Source organism: Monodon monoceros, unplaced genomic scaffold (assembly GCF_005190385.1).
Source record: "Monodon monoceros isolate NGI ecotype Baffin Bay Population unplaced genomic scaffold, NGI_Narwhal_1 Super_Scaffold_15, whole genome shotgun sequence".
Classification (NCBI taxonomy): domain Eukaryota; kingdom Metazoa; phylum Chordata; class Mammalia; order Artiodactyla; family Monodontidae; genus Monodon; species Monodon monoceros.
The window spans coordinates 68,573,591-68,595,561 of NW_021703771.1; the positions used below are offsets into that span (position 1 = coordinate 68,573,591).

General features: G+C 36.1%; 1 protein-coding gene across 8 annotated transcripts in view; it reads left to right on the plus strand.

Annotated features, from left to right (window-relative positions):
• The window catches only part of UTRN (utrophin), a 505,655-nt gene that overhangs the window by 217,892 nt on the left and 265,792 nt on the right, over nucleotides 1–21,971 (plus strand). For all 8 annotated transcript variants that reach the window (XM_029224149.1, XM_029224150.1, XM_029224155.1 and 5 more), the window contains 5 exons: nucleotides 5,306–5,456; nucleotides 6,681–6,856; nucleotides 10,769–10,904; nucleotides 12,588–12,737; nucleotides 16,047–16,122. In XM_029224149.1, the coding sequence (XP_029079982.1) occupies nucleotides 5,306–5,456; nucleotides 6,681–6,856; nucleotides 10,769–10,904; nucleotides 12,588–12,737; nucleotides 16,047–16,122 (689 nt within the window). The remainder of the gene's footprint in view (nucleotides 1–5,305; nucleotides 5,457–6,680; nucleotides 6,857–10,768; nucleotides 10,905–12,587; nucleotides 12,738–16,046; nucleotides 16,123–21,971) is intronic.

Sequence of the window (21,971 nt, forward strand, 5' to 3'; positions counted from 1 at the left end):
AAAAATATACCGGAAAACCTTAGAGACATACACACAAAAATAGGCATGGTGCTCTTCATCTTCTTTTTTTTGTTTTAGCTTACATATTTCACGTGATTATACAATCCTTGGAAAGGTAACATTTAATAATCTTTTGGTGTATTTCTTTGTATGGATTTTTAAAAACTTCTCTGTACCTTTAGAGAATATCCTCTTACATACAGCTTTATGCATACTTCTGACTTTAATTAGGCTTGATTATTAGATGAACACTAATTTGTTAAAAAATAGTAACATTTTAAGGCTCTAGATTGCATCACAGTATTGGTCGTTATAACTCTGCCAACAGCATATGTGAAAGTTTCCTTCTTATTGAACCCTTGTTAACACTGACAGATTTTTTTTTTAGACCTTTGCCAATTGTATAGTGATGGATTGCATCTCAATATGATTTTCGTTTCTTTGATTATCAGCAAAATTTCAATATTTTTACATATGTTTATTGGCACCAGTGTTATTTCTTCTGTTAATGGGTAGGTCATGTTCTGTGCTTATTTTTCTATCATAGTATTATTATTTACTTCTTAATTTGCAAAAGCTTTTTTCTATATTAAGAATATTAACCATTCATATTTTTTGTTCATTGCTTAATTACTCACAGATTTCCATGTACCCTTTATCTTTGTTAATGGTGTTTTTTGACATATAGAAATTTTAATTTTCTATAATTATATCATGTCTTTTCCTTTGTAATTTCATTTTGTTTATATGCATATAAATTACCTTTTCATTGTGAGAGTAATTAAATATTTATATATATTTAAAACAATTTTGTTTGATTTAAAATTTACATGTAAAAACTAAACCATCTGAATTTTATTTTGATATGTATTTTGTTTTAAGTCTCCAGTTTGGCGGGTCTATACACCAACTCTTCTTTAAAAATTCTTTTCCATTAGCAATATAGTTCCCTGTGCTATAAAGTAGTACCTTGTTGTTTATTAATTCTATATATAATTGTTTGCATCTGCTAATCCCAAACTTTCAATCCGTCCCTCCCCGCCTCCCCCTTGACAACCACAAGTCTGTTCTCTATGTCTGTAAATAGCAACTCTTTAGTAGAAAGAGTAGGGGCCATGCATCCCTACTTTTTAAACACTCCCCAGCTCACTTTTTTATGCAGCCTGAGTTAAGAAACACTAATCTGTTCTATTTTGCTGTGTTTTTCTTAAATAAACAACCAATTTTCTCTCTATTTTTTGCTGAACAATTTAACTCTCCATTATTGTTGGTGATACTTCTTTACCATAAACTTAAAGGCATTTCAACTTCATATTTATTTAATTTTGCTAATTCTGCCTTCTCACACCATTAGTTTTAGTCTAATACCATAACATTTTCATTTTTAAAGCATTATTAATTTTTTCATTCAGCACAGTAAATTTTCTCTAATTATTCTAACATTAAAATTCATATTCTTTTTCTGTATTTATTATTCCAGTAAAATTTTAGTCATCTCAATCAATTTTTGAAAAAATGATGAATTTGAAATGTAGTCTTTCACTCATTTGGGTCCTTTTCTGTGTCCTCAGTAAGGTTTTGAAGATTTGTCAGCATCTTTCTCCCCAGGACTATTACTTGGTAGTTTTGTGCTTTTCTTATTGTTGGTTAGTGTAGAGTTGATGTATGGTAGCTTATTTCTGCATTTTCTGCACTGCGTGTGTTTGTGCGTGTGTGTGTGTGTGTGCACACGTGCGCCTGTGAGTGTATGCCTGTGAGTATGGGTATAAATTTGATTTTCTTGGCCTTTCTTAGTATACTGACACATCATTTGTATATAATGATAACTTTTCTTCTTTTTTTCAATTATCCTATTTGCATATATGCATCTGGCTAATGTGGCAGAATTTCAAGAACGTTATGATTAGTAATGTTGATTGCAGATATTCATGCCATTTACTTGATTATAAAAATTTTAACTTTTTAGAAAATACTTTATTCCATAGTTTTTTTAAATTGAGCACAGAGCAGTATTCTCTTATGTTAGAAAAGTCTTCTCTATCACATTTTTATTTTATTATTTTGTTTTCTGTGTTTACTAGATTTCATTTGTTAGGAGGTTGTCTCTCTTATTTTCTTTAGCCCAGCACTTGGATGTATTAGTTGATTATGTTCTTATTCTTATTCCTAATTTTTATTTAGTTTTTCTCTTCCAACCTTGGTAACCTATCCTAAAATGTTTATTTTTCCTCATTCCTATGTGCTCACTTTTACAAGCAACAAGTGAGCACTCCTTTCTATTCTTTTCTTTTCATATCGAGGCAATGGCAAATATCCTGTGCTTTCATAACTGTTATCAGTCATAATGACACCTGGGTGACCACCAAGTCATTTGTCTATGCCAGGTCTCTGTGCTGTTTTGCTTATAAAATTTTTAAAGGATTGTTGGCCTGTGGTAAAAGATAAATACCATGAAAATAAACAGGTATCTTTCTTTGAGAAGTCCCTTATGCCTCCTTTGTAATGGTTCATGTCATTAGCTTTCATATTTTTCCTTAATAAGTAATTTTAGAACCATCTTAGACGAACAGTGGAACAGTGGAGAAATAAGCCAGTTATTTCTTCCTTCTCATCCTAGATCCTTGGATCTTTGTGTATCTTCTCTCCTAAGAATGTCTTCCCAGATATTTATCCTCTGTATCTTCTTTGTGCCTCTCACTGCTGTGTGGACAAAGTTCAGACTTCTTATCTTGACCTTAGAAGCTTTTTAACAGTGTTCTCCAGTTGGCCTAATTTCTAATACCTTATACGTACTTGCTCAAAAACAAGTTTTCTTCACTCATTTCACATAAACTTGATTAAAATTTCCTTTACTTCTTTACCTTCCTAGCTTTCTGATTCTTACTCAGAATTCCATCTTTTACCAGGAATAGTTTTCCTTCTTAATTTAATCAGTCATTCTTTTTCCATCATTTAAAAAGTGTTTAAAACTCAGTTTCATCATAGAAGACTTCACCCATCCACCTACCTATGTATACCTATACCTATCTATCTGTGAACCATTCATTTAATGAATATTTATTGAGTGCTGACTAATGAAGATTGTCTTAATATATTCTCTTAGTGTTTTGTTTGAAGTGCTCTTATTTTCATTATGCCCAATAGAATATTGCTTCCCTGTGGGCACTCAACAAATATTAATGGAATTTTTATTCAGTGATTTTCATGGAAGAAGGAAACATAAAGATTATTTAGGAGTTAGCGAAGTCAGGGACCATTTTATTATTTTTTAAAATAATAATATTACCTTTTTATTATATAAACATTTTAGTAGAACCATTAAAATTTCAGAGATCTCTTCTAAACTTCTCCTGGTACCACTACTCTAAACAAAGAGGCAGAGGGAAATTCTTTAGGATCCCAGTCCAACAGAGCTTTTCTTTTTTACACTTATATGTTCCAAATATGACAAGCACTGGAGTTTGGCTTTATCTCATTTCTAAAGGAGTTATGTTTGAGTAGAAGTCTTGATAGTCTTTGTTTCATTGCCTAACCTGAGCTTTGCAGGCACTCCCATCCTGTGCTGTGTTCAGGTCAGTGGGACACACTGGATTAGTCCCTGCACAGAGTATGTTAGTCTGCTAGGGCAACCATAAGAAGATACCACAGACAAGGTGGCTTATACAACAGACATTTATTTTCTGTCAGTTCTGGAGGCTGGTACCAGAAGAGTTAGTTTTCGGTGAGGCTTCTCTTACTGGCTTGCAGATGGCCACCTTCTCACTGTATCCTTACCTTACATGGCCTTTCCTCTGTGCTCTTGCAAAGAGACAGAGAGACAGAGAGGCAGAAAGAGGCAGACATAGAGACAGATATCTCTGGTGTCTCTCACTCTTATTAGGACAGCAGTCCTATGGGATTAATGACCCACCTGACCTCATTTAACCTTAATTACCTCCCTAAACACCCTGTCTCCAATATAGTCATGTTGGGGGTTAGGACTTCAACATATGAATTAGGGGGGATGCAATTCAGTCCATAACACAGAGATAATAGACTGCAAGGAAATTTTTTTTTAACATCTTTATTGGAATAAAATTGCTTTACAATGGTGTGTTAGTTTCTGCTTTATAACAAAGTGAATCAGCTATACATATACATATATCCCCATATCCCTTCCCTCTTGCGTCTCCCTCCCTCCCACCCTCCCTATCCCACCCCTCTAGGTGGTCACAAAGCACCAAGCTGATATCCCTGTGCTATGCGGCTGCTTCCCACTAGCTAGCTATTTTATGTTTGGTAGTGTATATATGTCAGTGTCACTCTCTCACTTCGTCCCAGCTTACCCTTGCCCCTCCCCGTATCCTCAAGTCCATTCTCTACGTCTGCGTCTTTATTCCTGTCCTGCCCCTAGGTTCTTCAGAACCTTTTTTTTGTTTGTTTTAGATTCCATGTATATCTGATGGTATTTTTCTCTTTCTGACTTACTTCACTCTGTGTGACAGACTCTAGGTCCATCCACCTCACTACAAATAACTCAATTTTTTATGGCTGAATAATATTCCATTGTATATATGTGCCACATCTTCTTTATCCATTCATCTGTCAATGGACACTTAGGTTGCTTCCATGTCCTGGCTATTGTAAATAGAGCTGCAATGAACATAGTGGTACATGACTCTTTTTGAATTATGGTTTTCTCAGGGTATATGCCCAGTAGTGGGATTGCTGGGTCGTATGGCAGTTCTATTTTTAGTTTTTTAAGGACCCTCCATACTGTTCTCCATAGTGGCTGTATCAATTTACATTCCCACCAACAGTATACTGCAAGGAAATTTTGAAGTGTTTTGGCCTTTTGGGTTTTGTTCTAGCTGGGAACTAAGTGTTCTGGAAGTAAAACACGCTATTTTTTTCCTAAGAGAATAGAGTAATTAATCATATTTTACACTTCATGGTGTTTGAAATGTTAAGTGTTTAAAGTTGGGTGGGTTAGCATGCCTGCAGCTAATCTATCTTGATTTTCCAAGCCAGAGCAGGCTGTCTTTTCAGTTAAAGCGCTGCCTAGTGTATGTGTATGTGTGCATGAATATGGGGGGTGGGGTGGTGTATGCAGATTGCTTTGCTCTTGGTTTGATGCATGTTTCTCTAAGAGGAATCATTAACTGGAATCCACTACGGAAACTGGTCTTAAAGAGCAGTGAGCTGTGAATTCACTCATTTTGAGGCTTTCAGTTTAAATGAGGTTTGAATTTTCATTTTAGAAAATTGCTTCTAGATGGTCCTGGAAAGTTGGGAAACCTATTTTATTTTGTTTGTTGTCCTCTAGTTATTTCGATAGGGCTGTGGAAGAATGGAGACAGTTCCATTGTGACCTCAATGACTTCACACAGTGGATAACGGAAGCTGAAGAGTTGCTGGCTGATACTTTTGCTCCAGATGGTGGCCTGGACTTAGAGAAAGCCAGGATACATCAGCAGGTGAGTGCTTTCTGTCAGAGGATGAGGATCTGCTAAAAAAGGTGGCATATTTATTTAGTATGCGCCATTTAAGACAGATTTTGAAAGTAGGGGCTCACTATATTAATTTTTCGGGAGTATATAGACAACCCGTAATTTTTGTTCCAGTTCTAGTTTCCAGTTTTAAAGGTTTAAGAGAAAATGGTTATTTCAATTTTTAATTAGGATTTTAAAGAAATTTAAATTAAAAAATACTCTTTAGTGGAATATGTGAAAAACAATTTTATATTTAAAATTTTATGTTTAGAATAACACTTGTAAAATTTTGTACTCAAGACTGCATCAAGGCCAGAACGATATCTGCATACCTCACCTCTATTTTCTATACTTAAACACTTAGGCATCTTATGTTTCTTTGTATCATTGATCACTGTGATAAAAGTAAATTATTCTTGAGCTATATCAGGACAGCTGCTCATGTAAGTCTAATTCAGTCTTGGGAAAATATAACACAATAGCTAAATCAGTTCTGCTGATAATAATGGGTCGTTAAAAATAATGGTTGAAAGCAAGCAACATTTCAATTTACCATTGTTGAAAATATTTTCTCTTTTATAAAATTTTTAAAATATATTTTATGTAGAAGGCTTCTGAGGAGTTAGAAAATGCTTTTATTTTTCTCATAAATATGTTAATGCATTTTTTCTTATTTTTAGAGTTATAGAGAAGTGCTTAAATTTGACTTTAAAATATCCTTTCTTAATCCGTTGCTTAAAAATTTACAGACCAGTGAAGCAATGTCTCAGTAAAATGCACATTGAGGGTTACTTATATATGGTAGGACTTAATGGTATATAGGGGTAGAGGGTTTAAAATTTTTTTAAGAGACACTTTCCAGCACGTGTATAGGAGATAGGCAATTCACTTCAATCAAACATGATTGATGCTTATGCGTCAATGTAAACAGCAGTGATTTATGTTATTAGGCTGTCCTCTTCCACTCTATCTTGCCTGATGACATTCATGAGAGTGGGTTAGATTTCAAAATAGATTTCATTTAATGTGTTCAATGAAATGTAATTGAAGTGTTAAAAATGCCTTTTTCATGTACATAAAATATCCTTCCGGGGCTTTGTTTCTCTAACACTTAAATTGACACCACACCAATGGTTCCTGGGTGGATTCATTACCTCAGAACAGTTTAGTTTAGAAGTGGAGTTAATCTTGAGTTGTTCTCTGTCACAGGAGCTCGAGGAGGGCATCGGCAGCCACCAGCCCAGTTTTGCAGCACTAAACAGAACTGGGGATGGGATTGTACAGAAACTCTCCCCAACAGATGGAAGCTTCTTGAAGGACAAGCTGGCAGGTTTAAACCAACGCTGGGGTGCGATCGCTGCAGAAGTGAAGGATCGGCGGCCAAGGTGATTTAGCCGTGATAATTCGAGGGCATGGGGTGAAGGTATTTGGGCAGAGCCTTTTGAGATACGACCCAATGAGTTCCAGGTTCTTTTATTGTCTGATGTTAATACAATAGGAGTTTTATTGACATTTAAGACCTCCAATGTCCATGTTCTGTATTTTTAGGACATTGTCTCTTTCTGTGTCTTTAGGCTGTCTAGTCTTACTTTTCTACTCAGATATCATGCATGTCAAAAAAACCTTTATTTCTCTTTTTCCTGTTTATTATGACATGGCGACTATGTGGCAGAAACTTGAAGTAGGTGGAGGAACACTCTGGACTCCCAGTCTGAAGATCTGGATTCAGGGTCAGGCCTCTCCCTCACTCGTTTCCTGACTAGGCCTCCGGGTCTTCATGAGTAATCCCTCTCACTCGGTAGTTCTTGGTGTCTAAGGGTGTCCTATACCTTATATGTCAGTGCTGAGTACATAGTACAGTTCCTCATTTATGTGACATAAGAAATATAATGTATTATTGTGCGTTTTTATGTCAGATTATGTTACAATGCCCCAGATTTTATTAGGGTGTCTTCTGATTACAAACACGTTTGATTACCAGTGAATATAATACTCAACATTACACATATTATTTTATATATTACTGTACAGTTATTTGAAGTTATGTTTTGAGACAATTTTTAATGGATGATTCCTACTTAATACATTTCATCTCATTAATGGCCTTTTTTGGGGGGAGCGGGTTAATGATAGTTTCGGGTTAAAAAGTCCCAGGTAATTTTTTTCCTGCTAATTTTAACTCTGTAGATGATGTATTAATTTAGTGATAAGCTATTTTTATGTTAAAGGCTAATCTAATACTTTATCAAGTATATAGTATGACATAAAATATTGAACTTTGAATATTTGGCTTATGGCTGCTTTTTATAAAATAACATCATCTGTTATTTTGTGTGTTTTGGTAGGAGTCAAATCATAGTTTGTGTGTCTTGGTTGAGAGGTTGCCATGTGGAAGAGACAGGGTTTGGCCTCATTTAATCGTCACAACTACTCTCTGAGGGGACTGTTTAGACCCATTGTACAGCTTTGGAAACTGAGGCTCAGAGAGGAGAGGTTAAGTAACTTGTCTAGGGTCTCACAGAAAATTAGTGACAGTGCTAACTTATGCTCTTAAATACTACGCCTGTAAAACTTGGGAAGACCTCAGAGTTCGCTGGCCAAGTTTCCTCCCCTGTGAATGAAAACTAGGATATCTTCTTAGAGGAGTGTCATGAAGACTAAAGGAGACGGTGTTTGTAAAAAGTATTATTCTCTGACTATTCGTAGTAAACACGAATGACTAAGGAACTCAGAGAGACTAAGATAAAGAAAATGTTTAAAGGAAAAAATCATCTGATGTGATTAAATGACACATTATTAAGAAGATAGAGTGTTGTCACAGACACAGGGGTGATGGATTGTGGAATTGAGGCATCGCAGGGGAGGGATCCTGAAGCTGGTTTTGAAGCATTTACAGCAAATTTCCATAAATTCCCCTTATGGATGGTCTTGTAGGGAAAAGGCACAGAACAGACAAGGTGGGAGGCATTAAATAGTCTGGCCAGGTAAGAAATCTGTGAAGGTTGGATGGTGAGGAGGCTTCAGGGGACCAGGGGCAGGATTGGAAGCTGAGGTCCCATACGATTTATGTGCCATGGTAGTGAGTCAGCAGGGAGAGTCCTTCTAGCTTGAAAATGATCTATCTCTCAGGTCTTAAGGAAAAAGATGTACCTGCTGGCATAGCATTAACAATAACTGCAGGAATTCCCCTAATCAATTTCAAATGGCTCTCTGTGGAATGTGGTAATTATTGCTCCTGGGACTAACAAGGTGAAGCTAATACATGTTTTGCTCAATTTTTGGAAGAGAAAAGAATAATGAATCTCTTCTCCAGCATCTTGTATTTTAACTAAAACAATATTTGTTTTCATAAATTCATGTTTAACTTTACTTCAGGTGGTAATTTATCTCAAATTGGGGCCACCTTGCAATTTTATGGGCTTATTATGCGTACTGTTATCAGTCATTGAGAAACAACACACAGCTCAATTTATTTTTGTTTTGAGTGCCAGTCATTAAATATTTACACAGTTCAGCAACTTATGGTGTTATTCCTTAATGAGCAATTGTTACCTACTGTTTGAACATGAATTTATAACTTGTTTTTACTTAGTGATAACATTTAAAATGTAGATTATATTTAGCTAGTTTGCAGATGAAAATTTTGTGTGACTCAAATACGTCTTATTGAAATTACTTGGTAATGTTAGTTTTCTTCATAGATATATTTTCAAAATACTAAATTAGTCATGATTATGAAACATTGGAAATTTAAATTACAACTTTTTTTTTTTGAAACACAAGGTCTTATTTGAGTTGTTTCCAAAGTTGTTATTTAAAGACTCTTCCATACAGAGGGTAAATTACCTGTTTTGGTACTGGTAGTCTAAACAATTTGTACTATTGCTTTATTTATTTATTTTTTTAAATCTTGAAGCAGTGTTCTCTCCTGATGGATACTTAAAAATGAAAACTTGTGATTTTGTAGTGATTGTCATTAATTTTTTTTAAATTGAAGAATAGTTTATTTATAATGTTGTATTGTGTGAGTCTCAGGTGTGCCACAAAGTGATTCAGTTTATATATATATATATATATATATATATATATATATATGTTCTTTTTTATCGATAGATTCTTTTCCCTTATAGGTTATTACAAAATATTGAGCATAGTTCCCTGTGCTATACAATAGGTCCTTGTTGGTTATCTATTTTGTATATAGTATTGTGTATATGTTAATCCCAAACTCCTAATTTATTCCTCCCCCCTTTCCCTTATCAGTTTTTTAAACATTAAAATAGTTTATTTGTGATTAAAAAGAAAAAGTCATAGCCATAAAAAATGTAAATTCTTATTAGGGATGACATAATGTAATTCATTTAAAAAATTGCTTTCTATTTTTAAACCAGCAGCTAATAGCAGCAGCTATAAAAATGATACCACCACCAAGCTCTAAATAGCTTTCAAACTCTTTCTTAAAAATACATAATCTTGTTTGTCATATGAGTTCTAGTCATATTCTCATCTTTTGACAGATGGTTTATATAATTATAAATGTTATTCTTATAACATTAAAAAGATGTAACTGAGGCAGTTTTTTTTAATATTCATATGACTATTTGTTTCCTTATAGCCTTTAAAACTTTGACTTTGTTTTTTCTAGATTTTTTTTTAGAACTTGGTGCTTTATTCAAATATAATACTTATTTTAATGAGCTAATCAAATTTCTGTTTTTTCTTGTCTTTCTTGTAAAAGAAAAGAAAATTTGTAAAAATTTCCCATTCTCAGTATCTTGCCTTGTTCTTGTTCTTTCTTTCCTATGAATAAAGTAGAGTAATAGTTGCAACCTAACGTGAATAATATGTCATATAATGATACTTTTCTATATCCATGGAGTACTTATAAAGAATTATGTATTTTTCCTTAATTATTTTAGATAAAGACATTTTTCATGTTTTCTTTTTAAAACCTCCATTATGTTGTACAGTGGTATCTAGCTTAAAATAAGTCCTTTGTATTAAATTTCTATATAGGTTTTCACTATGAGAGAAGACAACATTATTTAGTTTTAATGTTTTTTAATTTAATGAAGGAAGAAATCTTATTCTTATGTTTGCATATAATCTTTGGTATTGCGGAACATATGTATTACTATTAACACTCATTTACGAATACATATTAAAATAATTAATACATATTACAATAATTATTTTGTGTGTATGACATATTTAGTCAGAATATCTAATGCAAATATATAATGTTCTAGTTAACTGGATATTTTTTCTCAGTATTTTTCAATAATATAATCTTTTAGGTTAAAAGGAGAAAGTAAGCAGGTGATGGATTATAGAAAAAGACTAGATGAGATTATCTGTTGGTTAACAAAGGCCGAGAATGCTGTGCAAAAAAGATCAACCACGGAGCTGGAAGAAAACCTGCAAGAATTAACAGTAAGTGGTTTATTTGTCTCTATATTTGCCAGTGCTTTTTGATGCATGAATATTTTCACTGCAAATAAGATACTGCATGACTGAAGAAGAAAAGGGGAAGAAACTTTGTCCTTTTTGGTAAATGTGGTGAACTTTAAAGAGGAATATCTTTTTTTTTTTTAATTTTAATTTTAAAGAGCAGCTGTCATTTTATTCTTGCAGTGGTAAGGCTTCACACACATAAAAGTAATAAGTCATGTGGTCTCAGTATTGGACCAAAGGTTTTTGGAATATTTTAAACAGACGTCATCATTTTAGAATATAATAATGCTGGGAAGTATAGGTTTTTGCTTTGGGACTTAGAAGATAATTACTGATTACTATCTATAAAACTGAATCCTACAAGAAGACTCAAAGTGAGTTGAGAGTAACTCACTGCAGCTTACTATGGACTTAGCATCACGGTTGTATTAATCAAATTTTCTTTGTTGATCTGCAACCAACAAGAATTGTTTATAGTTGTATAGGTATACAACATATAAAAATACATAAAAATATATAGATATGTTAATATACCCAAATATCCATACATTTTTATATCCACAAATTTTATATTTTTGTGCTAAGAATTAAAGTACTTGTAGTAGAACAATAAGCATAATGTGCTCACATTTTTACTAAACAAAAAGAAATTGTGTGTGAGTGTGGATACACACATCTGGGTGCAACAAAGTATACCTAAAAGGATACCCACTAATCTGATAAGAGATTTTTTCTAAAGGAGTATGACTGAGGTATTGTGGGAAAGAAACTTTTAATACTGATGAAAAGTACATGGCAAACAATTATTAAGTTTTCTTTTCAAAATGTGACAAATATCTAACAAACTTGCTCCTGTCTTATCTAAAAATTTCAATAGTTTTCTTGGAATATGCCTTTTGTAAACAATTTGGGGGCAGTCACAGGGGATGGGACAGTATATTAGGGTAGGTAGAGATAAGGTAGAGATGCATGCATAAAATGCTCCTGTTGTTTCTGGGGTTTTTTTGGCCTTTCATTAGAATAGATATAATTTTATCAGCAAAGAACAGAATGTTAAGTTGTCGATGTAAATATGATATAATATGACCCTGTTAAGAGACGGGGGTCGGGGCAGTAGTTCATGTACACACAATGCACACTGAAGGTGGGAGGTCATTCCCAAATTAGTTACAGTTTGTTAAGATAAGTTCAGGCTTCTTAGAAGTTTATTTCCATTTAAGAAATTAAAGGTCCACATTTATAGGAGTACAATAAGTTGCTGACATACGAAGGAGTTCTGTTCCGAGAGCTCATTTGTAAGTCCAATTTGTTTGTAAGTCCAACAAAGTTAGCCTAGGTACCCAACTAACACAATTGGCTGTATAATATTGTACTGAAATAGGTTTATAATACTTTTCACACAGATAATATGTACATAAAAAACAAACACAAAAAATAAAACATGTTTAATCTTTACAGTGCAGTACCTTGAAAAGTACAGTAGTCCAGCACAACAGCTGGCACACAGGGGCTGGCACGCGTGTTTGCATCTTTGAAAGTTCGCAACTTGAAGGTTCATATGTAGGGAACTTGCTGTATTTCCCAAAGAGATTCCTAATACAGTTCTTGATCTTTTCCTGGTATGACAACCTTTTAACCATACCCCTCTTCTGACTCCTTCAGGACTTAATCCAGGAGATGGATGATCAAGCTGAAAAACTCAAATGGCTGAATAGAACTGAATTAGAAATGCTTTCAGATAAAAGTCTGAGTTTACATGAAAGAGAAAAAATTTCAGAAAGCTTGAGAACTATAAATTCGACGTGGAATAAGGTGTGTGTTAAGAATTACTGCGACACCTTCCTCATGTTTACTGATTTTGTTGTTAAAGAAGTGGAAACAGGCAACTGTTTTACCTTTAAGTATACCCAAATATGGGCACATTTTATTAATGCTTACTAATATTGATAATTATATTTTTTTCATCTGTCATGGATGGAAGCACATGTTCTCAAAGAATACTTATTTTACATGGAATTTTTTTGGCCTAGGAGATTTATACATTATATACTATATTAAATATTGAGTATATATTAGAATTAGGCAATAAAGTGCTAATAATTATACTCTGAAAATGAAAGCATTAAAATAACTTTGTGATGTTGCATGTGACTTTTCACATACGTAGATTTATTTTTAATGATTTTATTCATTCAACACGTATTTACTAGGTTCCACGTGGGATGTAATGGTATGTGGCTACAAATATGACTAAGATAAAGTCCTTTCTCGCATACTGTTACTTTTTTTGCAGTTGAAACAGAGGTAGATAAAGTAATAGATTTCTGTATATTTTGGCTTGGGTACATACCATAACAGAGTGTGAGGTCTGTCTGGGACATTGAATGGATATGTTTCTGCCCTGGTTTGGATAGGTCCCATATCAGTCATTTTCCTACCTCTCTATCCTTTTAAAATGATAGCACTCATTCTATATCTAATGATTTAGGTGCTTTATTGATCTAGCCTCTCTGCTTGAGAATTACCGTCTTGATGAGTTACTGTTACTGATGACTCACACATCTGTATCTCTGGCCTGGACTCTCTCATTATCTAGACTTCATCACAGCTGCCTGTTCGGCATCTTCACTTCAGTGTCTAATAGGTATCTCAGACTAACATACAAAGTCAAACTCCTGATCTCCACCTCCCTCCTGTGCCTTAGTATACTTCTCCCACCTCAGTTACTGGTAATTACATCCTTATTGTGTTTTATGCCAAAAACCCTGGACTCAGTCTTATGACATGTGAATTATATCTCAATTAAAAACAAACAAACACGTAAACCTTGGAGTCACTAGCACCAGCTTCTCCTTCAAAATACCTGTCTCTTTGATGGACGGTTTGAATGGATGGCTAGATGACTAGATACATGATAAGGCAAATACAGCAAAATTTTAACAATTGTACGTATTGAGTGGCACATGGGTGTTCCTTCGGCAATTCTTTCGGCTTTTCTTAGGTTTGCGAAACTTCATAAATTTGACCATTTCTCACTACCCCGTGGCCACTAAGTTGTTTCAAGCCACTGTCATCTCTTGTTGTATGATTCCTACAATGGCCACTTCACTACTCTTCCTGTTTCCTCCTTTTCCCTTTGTCAGTCTCTTCTCAAGAAAGCAGCCAAAGTATTTGTTAAAACATAACTCAGGGGCTTCCCTGGTGGCACAGTGGTTGGGAGTCCGCCTGCTGATGCAGGGGACGCAGGTTCGTGCCCCGGTCCGGGAAGATCCCATGTGCCACGGAGCGGCTGGGCCTGTGAGCCATGGCCGCTGGGCCTGCGCGTCTGGAGCCTGTGCTCTGCAACGGGAGAGGCCACAACAGTGAGAGGCCCGCGTACCACAGAAAAAAAAAAACCCCAAAACTCCCCATAACTCAGTTTAAGTAACTCCCCTGAACAAAGCCCGCTAATGGTATCCATCACATTCAGAGTAAAGGCCAAAGTCCTCACTGTGACTTATTAGGTTCATCATGTTCTGGCTTCCTGTTATCTCTCTGACTTCATCTGCTACTCTCTCTCCCTGTGCTGCTTTCCAGACTTGTTGGCCCTGTGTCAAACATGCCAGACTCAGCGTGTGCATATTCAATCAGAGCACATGTATTTATTTAACACAGAGGATGTCAATGGGTATTGTGTAGAATAGGATATGGTGGTCACTTTGGGAGCACGATGTTAGACAGAGCCAAACCTTCCTTTATCACAGGACTTCACATAGATTTTACACTAATTATGTGAATTACGAATGTCTAAGATGAAGCAATGCTTACTCTGTAGAGAATTTCAACAAACACATTTTAAGAAATACTAATCTGAGATATTTCATTCATTCATGCTTTTATTTATTCACTTAATAGGTTTCTACCAGACTCTCATTTTATGCCAGGCACCATTTTACGAGCTAGGAATACAGTAAAGAGCATGAAAATGCTTCTAACCCAAAGAGCTTATTGTGGGTGAGACAAGTAGATAAACAATTATAACAAAGAGGTATCCATGGGGACATAAAGGTAGGGCACCTACCTGGCTTTGGGTGATAACCCTGGAAAATATTGTGGAGATTATATCCAAGCTAAGATGATAAAAGATGAATGAGTATTGGTCAGATGGAGAATGGAGGAAAAGGCATTGCAGGGAAAAGAAGCAGTAAGTGAAAGGGTCTAGAGGGGACAGAGAGTGAATCTGGGTCCTGGAAGTAGCTCAATATGAATTGGAAGGACAAGAGATGCTTGCAGAGACCTGGGGGCCTCACCATGCATCACAAGGAATTCAAGTTCCGTCTTGAAGCTATTTCACCACCTTGAAAGCAGTGGGAAACTGTTGATGGGTTTTAAACAAGTTACATTTTGAAAGATCACTATAGCTGCACCACAGAGATGGATGGAGCGAACCCAAGGATGGATATGCTTAGGACATCAGGACATCACGTAACTCCTCTGAGCAAAGCCCACCATCCAGATCAGGGTAACTGATCTGGAAAAATAGTTAGAGTCATTAGACAACTTTGTGAAGAGAGTGTCAAGGAGGCAGGTGATGAATCCATATTTGGACACGTCTGAATGTACAGTTGACAGGGAAAGCTGGACTGAAGATACGTTTTGGGGAGTCTTCAGCCTCTTAAAACTCCGCGTGATAAGTGAAACCATTAGAAACCAGGACCCAGGGAGAGAGGCCAGTATCGAGGGTTAGAAGACCAAAAATCCTACCCTGTAGAATGTTGGTGTTTGGTGGATGGGCAGAGGAAAATGAGCTGGGGAAGGACACTTAGAAGATCAGTCAGAGAGGTGGGAGTAAAATCAAGATTGTAGAATACTAACAAAATTCAAGGGAGAGGGAGTGGCAGCATTAAATGTTGCAAAGGGGCAAGGCAGTTAAGGACTGGAGGACATTCTTGATGCTGGTGGAGCTGGGGGTCAAGCAAGACTGCAGTGGATAGTGGCTAGTGAAAGTGGACACAGAAGCTTAGGCGCTGAGGGGGAGGAAAGCGGCGGCATTATCATTTAGAAGAACGCTTCCTCTTCAGAATATATAATTGTCTTTATTTATATACTATCCTTCTCTTTCTGTTTGGCCTGATGCTCTAGATATGCAGAGAAGTGCCTAGTGCGCTGAAGGAACGCATCCAGGAACCCTGTTCTGTTGCTCAGACAAGAATTGCTGGTAAGATACAGTTTATTTCTTTACAAAATTTTTTGTACATAACAAAATTTTATGATTACAAGCATTGTATGTGAATTAGAAAAACTTATTTAAAACACAATGCAGTTGTGATTTCTTATTCTGCTTTCAATCATTTGAAAAGAACATCTTCTCTAAACACAAGACATATTTCACTGCCCAGTGTGTGCAAGGCATTCCCTCTCATGGGAGGTGAGACTTTTAGCCTTTCCTGGGACCAGAGTAGAACCAGATGCTGCTGGAGGCAAGGGAAGAGGCAAGGTGAGAACACTGGAAAATAGTTTTCTGGGGACATTTTGAAGTGAACAATTCTCCTAACTCACTGTCCTGATTCTGTTCTTATCTTACCACTCCTCGATAATCTGTTCTTCTGATAGCAGCTAAGTGATGCTTTAGAAACAGGTTTGATGTCACTCCTTTGATTTCAATCTTTTAATCACTTCCGTCATACATAGGTGAGTTCTCCAATCTTATCATGGTCCAGAAGACCATGTATGATCTGTCTGCTACCTGTCTCTGTAATCCCATTTCTTATCACTTTTTCCTTTGTTCATTCTGCCTCAAACACACTGGTCTTCTTGCTGTTTCTAACATGCCAAGAACATTTCCATTTATGGTCTTTGTGCTTGCTGTTTCTTCTTTCTTTCTTACCCAAATGTCCTTCCCTCAGGTATTGCATGTTTCACACACTCACTTCGTTCGTTCTCTTCTCAAATATTCCCTTTTTAGATGGGCCTTTCCTGACCTGACCACCCTATGTCAGATACATCCCATCTCTCTCCAAGATACATCCTGTTTCTCTCCAACTTCTTGCATTGGTTTTACTTCGTGGCGTATATCCATTCACCCCCACCAGAATGCAAACTCTGCGAGGTCAAGGCCTTTGTCTTACACATTCCCATACCTGTAGCATCTAGTCAAGTGCCTTGCACATTATAAGTTCTTAATAGATATTTGATGAAACAGTGAATGAATATTTAGGTTGTTTTCAATTTTTTAGAAGCACAAAAAGTGACAGTGAGGATCGGGCAGAATGATGTACTATGAGCTATTCTCTAGGGTATGTGGTGGTGAATCACTGGGGTGATCGTGGTGAATACGGGCAACTTTACTTTGCTAGCTGCTGCCTAGACTAGTTGTTCCAGGTTACCCTTCCACCAGCTGAATGTGAGGCTTCTCATTGTTCTACGTTGTTTCCAGCGCTCCAACATTTTATTCCCAGGACCGCTGTATGCTTTTTAAAATTATTGATTACCCCCAAAGACCTTTTGTTTGTGTGAGTTATGTCTATCAATATTTACCTAATTAGAAAGTAAAACCGAGAAATTTCAAAAGTTATTTGTTTGTTAAGTTGTTAAAATAACAATAATAAAAAACATTCTGTTAATAAAATATATTTCATAAGATATTAACATAAGAAAGTGTATTTTCCAAAACAAAAAAAAATTAGAAAAGTGATATGACATTACATTTTTGAAAATCTTTAAATTTCTGCCATAAGAGAAGACACCTGGATTCTTGTATCTGCTTCTTCATTCGCTCTATTGTGATATCATACGTCATGTAGCCTTGAGTAAAACGCCACTCTACATTTGAGAAGGAATGAGCAGGAAGAGGCAAATAACTTATTATGATGACGATCGTAGTTGTGGCATCCACACCCCTTGGAAGGGTCTCTAGGGACCCAGAGCTCCCCAGACATCACATTTGGAACCTGTGACCTGTGGAGATAGGACACTTCATTTTAATTTGCGTTTCCTCAATTACCTGTGTGCTTGAGCCTTTTAAAAATATGTTTATTGTCTTTCTTATTTCCTCTTCCGTGGATTGTTGATTTTTTTTTTTTTAAAGAAACTGCTTTTTATTTATTTATTTATTTTTGGCTGTGTTGGGTCTTCTATTTTTTTGTGGTATGCGGGCCTCTCACTGTTGTGGCCTCTCCCGTTGTGGAGCACAGGCTCCGGACGCGCAGGCTCAGCGGCCATGGCTCACGGGCCCAGCCGCTCTGCGGCATGTGAGATCTTCCTGGACCGGGGCACGAACCTGTGTCCCCCGCATCGGCAGGCAGACTCTCAACCACTGCGCCAGCAGGGATGGGTCTTCGTTTCTGTGCAAGGGCTTTCTCTAGTTGCAGCAGGTGGGGGCCACTCTTCATCGCGGTGCTCGGGCCTTTCACTGTTGCAGCCTCTCTTGTTGCAGGGCACAGGCTCCAGACGCGCAGGCTCAGTAGTTGTGGCTCACGGGCCTAGTTGCTCCGCGGCATGTGGGATCTTCCCAGACCAGGGCTCGAACCCGTGTCCCCTGCATTGGCAGGCAGATTCTCAACCACTGCGCCACCAGGGAAGCCCGGTTGATGTTTTTTTTGAGTTTGAAAAAACTACTTTTGTTACTAATTCCTTGTCTGGAATGTTCATTGCAAAGACCTTCTCCCTTAAACTGTGGCTTTTAAAATTTTTATTTGTGGTACTATTTTCAGAATTCTTAAACATTAATGATCTATTAATAGCTTTCCTTTTTGTGATTTATTTTAGAAATCCTCTATTATTCTGAAGTCATAAAGATATTCTTCTATATTTTACAATTTTAGTTTTCATATCCATATGCATAAGGATATTCATATCCTTAATTCCACTGAAAATTAATTTTCCTAAGGTGCATGTGAGGTCAAAATCTGTCCCATCATCTTCCCGCTGCAGCCATGGGTCACCACTTTTCCCAGCATCATTTATTGACCAGTAAATTCCTCCTCATTGATCTATAACGTAGTCTCTGCCAAGGTCAGGCTTCTCTGCCACCTACGCACTGTGGCTGTTCTCTTCTAGTGGTCTGTTTGAATGTCTGGATCTGTAATACACGAGGTTAATCATTCATCATTAGCTGAGTAATACAACTAAATATCTGGTAAGGCATGACCCTCTATCAAAAATAAAATGTTTTGACTGTTCTTGGCCCTTTTCTTTCCTATGTTAATTTTAAAATCAAAATTTGAATGTATAATTTGGTTAAGTTGCACACAAACCTGTTGGGATTTTTTTTTATATTGTGCTGAATTTACAGATTGACTACATTTTTTAGAAAATTATTTAAGCCTCATTTAATATACCTTATGCTAAAGTGGGTCGAGATAGATCTAATAATTAATTCAACCACCTCTTGTATAAAAATTAAAGAAAAACAATTACCAGTCTCCCACTGTTCAAAATAAGACAAAAACATACAAGCAAAAAATATAGAGAAAATACATATCAAACCTTTGGAGAAGACAAGAGTAAGTTCTGAGAAAACAGTCCCCCAAGCCAGATTTATGGATTTGCTCAACTGAACTTTGTTAACATCTATATGATAGAAAGAAAACAAATTAAATCCTAAAATAGAAAGATTGTTTTCAGCAATGTGACAGGGTTTATCTTTCTTGCATAAGGAGTTCATCCAAATTGATAAGGAAACAGATAAAGAACACATACAGTTATAAATTATACCATATTTGATTACCAAACATGAAGAATATTTATCCTCACTGGTAACCAAAAGGACGTGAAAGGAAGCAATGGTGAAAGATGTGTGTTTGTCCGCAGAGATAGAATTTTGTGTGGATGCAGGATGTTCATAAGTTCCACACACTGCTGGAAGTCTAAATTTCCAACTTTTAAGGAAAACAATTTGGCAATCAGTAGTAGATACATTAAATTTTTACATATTTTTTAACCTAGTAATTCTGTTTTGGGAAATTTCTACTAAGGTGGCAATCAGAACTGTAAAGGATACACAAAAAGATACTTCTTGCAAGTTCTTTTTTTTTCTGGTTTTTGTTGTTGTTTTTTTTTTTTGCAAGTTTTTTTTTTTAATTCAACAAATATTTATTGAGCGCCTACTATGTGCCAGGTGTAGTTCTAGGTGTCAGGGATTCATCAGTAAATACACATAATAAATAAGTGAAATACATGCTATATTGGAAGAAAAATAGAGAAGTGTAAGAGAGACTGTACCACTGAGGTTGGCCGTGGAGCACATGAGGAAATCAGGTGTGCTGAGGGATATTGAAATTTTAAAAAGAATATCAAGAGACCTCATTTAGAAGATGATAAGTAGGCAAAGCCTAAGAGCAAAAACACTTTTGTTGAATTTCCTTAATATTATTCTTTATGTTCCCTGATGCAGTGTTGTGATAGGAATTTAAATATCCTTGACAGATGGCTATAGCTGCACCTGTGTTAAGTTCTATGCTTCTTTACACCCAGTTTTTTTCCAGTTTTATTGAGAAATAATTGACATACATCACTGTATAAGTTTAAGGCATACAGCATGATGGTTTGATTTACATGTATTGTGAAGTGATTACCATAAATGGATCATCTTCTCATATAGGTAAAGTTAAAAAAAGAAAAAAGGAAAAAAAATTCTCCTTATGATGAGAACTCATAGGATTTACTCTCAACAACTGTCCTATATATCATACAGCAGTGTTAACTATAGTCTTCATGTTGTACATTACATCCTTGGTACTTGTTTATCTTGTAACTGGAAGTTCGTACCTTTTGACCACCTTTCTCCAATTTCCTCTCCCCCCACCCTTCACCTCTGGTAACCACAGGTCTGATTGATCTCTTTTCCTATGAATTTTTTTTCTTTTTAGATACCATATATGAGATCATACGTATTTGTCTTTCTCTGTCTGACTTACTTAGCATAATGCCTTCAAGATCCATCCATGGTGTCTAAAATGATAGGATTTTCTCATTTCTTATGTCTGAATTATATGTATACATTTCAATACTAACCCCTTATCACATATACGGTTTACACATATTTTTTTTCCCATTCTGTGTAGGTTGTCTTTTCACTTTGTTGTGTTGATGGCTTCTTTTGCTGTGTAGCAGCTTTTTAGTTTGATGTAGTCCCACTTGTTCGGTTTTGATTTTGTTGCATATTCAAAGAGTCAACACCATGACCCAGGTCAAGGAGCTTTATTTCTGTTTTCCTCTAGGAGTTTCATGGTTTCAGGTCTTACATTTAAGTCTTTAATCCATTTTGAGTTAGTTTTTTGCGAGTGGTGTAAGACATGGGTCCATATTTACTGTTTCATGTGTGAATGTTCAATTATCTTAGCACCGTTTACTGAAAAGACTATCTTTTCTCCATTGTATATTCTTGTCAAATATTAGTTGACCATATATGAAAGCTCTTTTTTAAAGTAAAAAAGTTCCGGAGCAGTCTAAGTATCCAGCTGTAGGAAAAGAGGTAACTAAAAGTTAGAGACTGTATACATAGATTATTACATAGGTATTCACAGTGATGTTTATTAAAAGGGACAAATGCTCATGTTGTAAAGGGAAGTGAAAAAGAACAGAAAATTACAAATAAGCTGGCTTTACAATTAAAGCAAAAACATCTTGACAAAATAAAATAACACTCCTAATTTTCTCATGGTTGATGTAGTTTTTATTTTATTTTCTCTTGATATCAGCATTAGTTACTTTTGAGTTATTGCTGCCCTAGAATATGGTGAGACTGTGTGTTTAATTGCCATTATGGCAACCACAAACATACAGATAATTCAGGAAATGCCATTGCCATTTCAGTATTAAAAAATAAAAAGCGGGCTTCCCTGGTGGCGCAGTGGTTGAGAGTCCGCCTGCCGATGCAGGGGACACGGATTCGTGCCCCGGTCCGGGAGGATCCTGCGTGCCGTGGAGCGGCTGGGCCCGTGAGCCATGGCCGCTGGGCCTGCGCGTCCGGAGCCTGTGCTCCGCAACGGGAGAGGCCGCAGCGGTGAGAGGCCCGCAAAAAAAATAAAAAAATAAAATAAAAACCTGTTTCAATTGTTTTCCTTA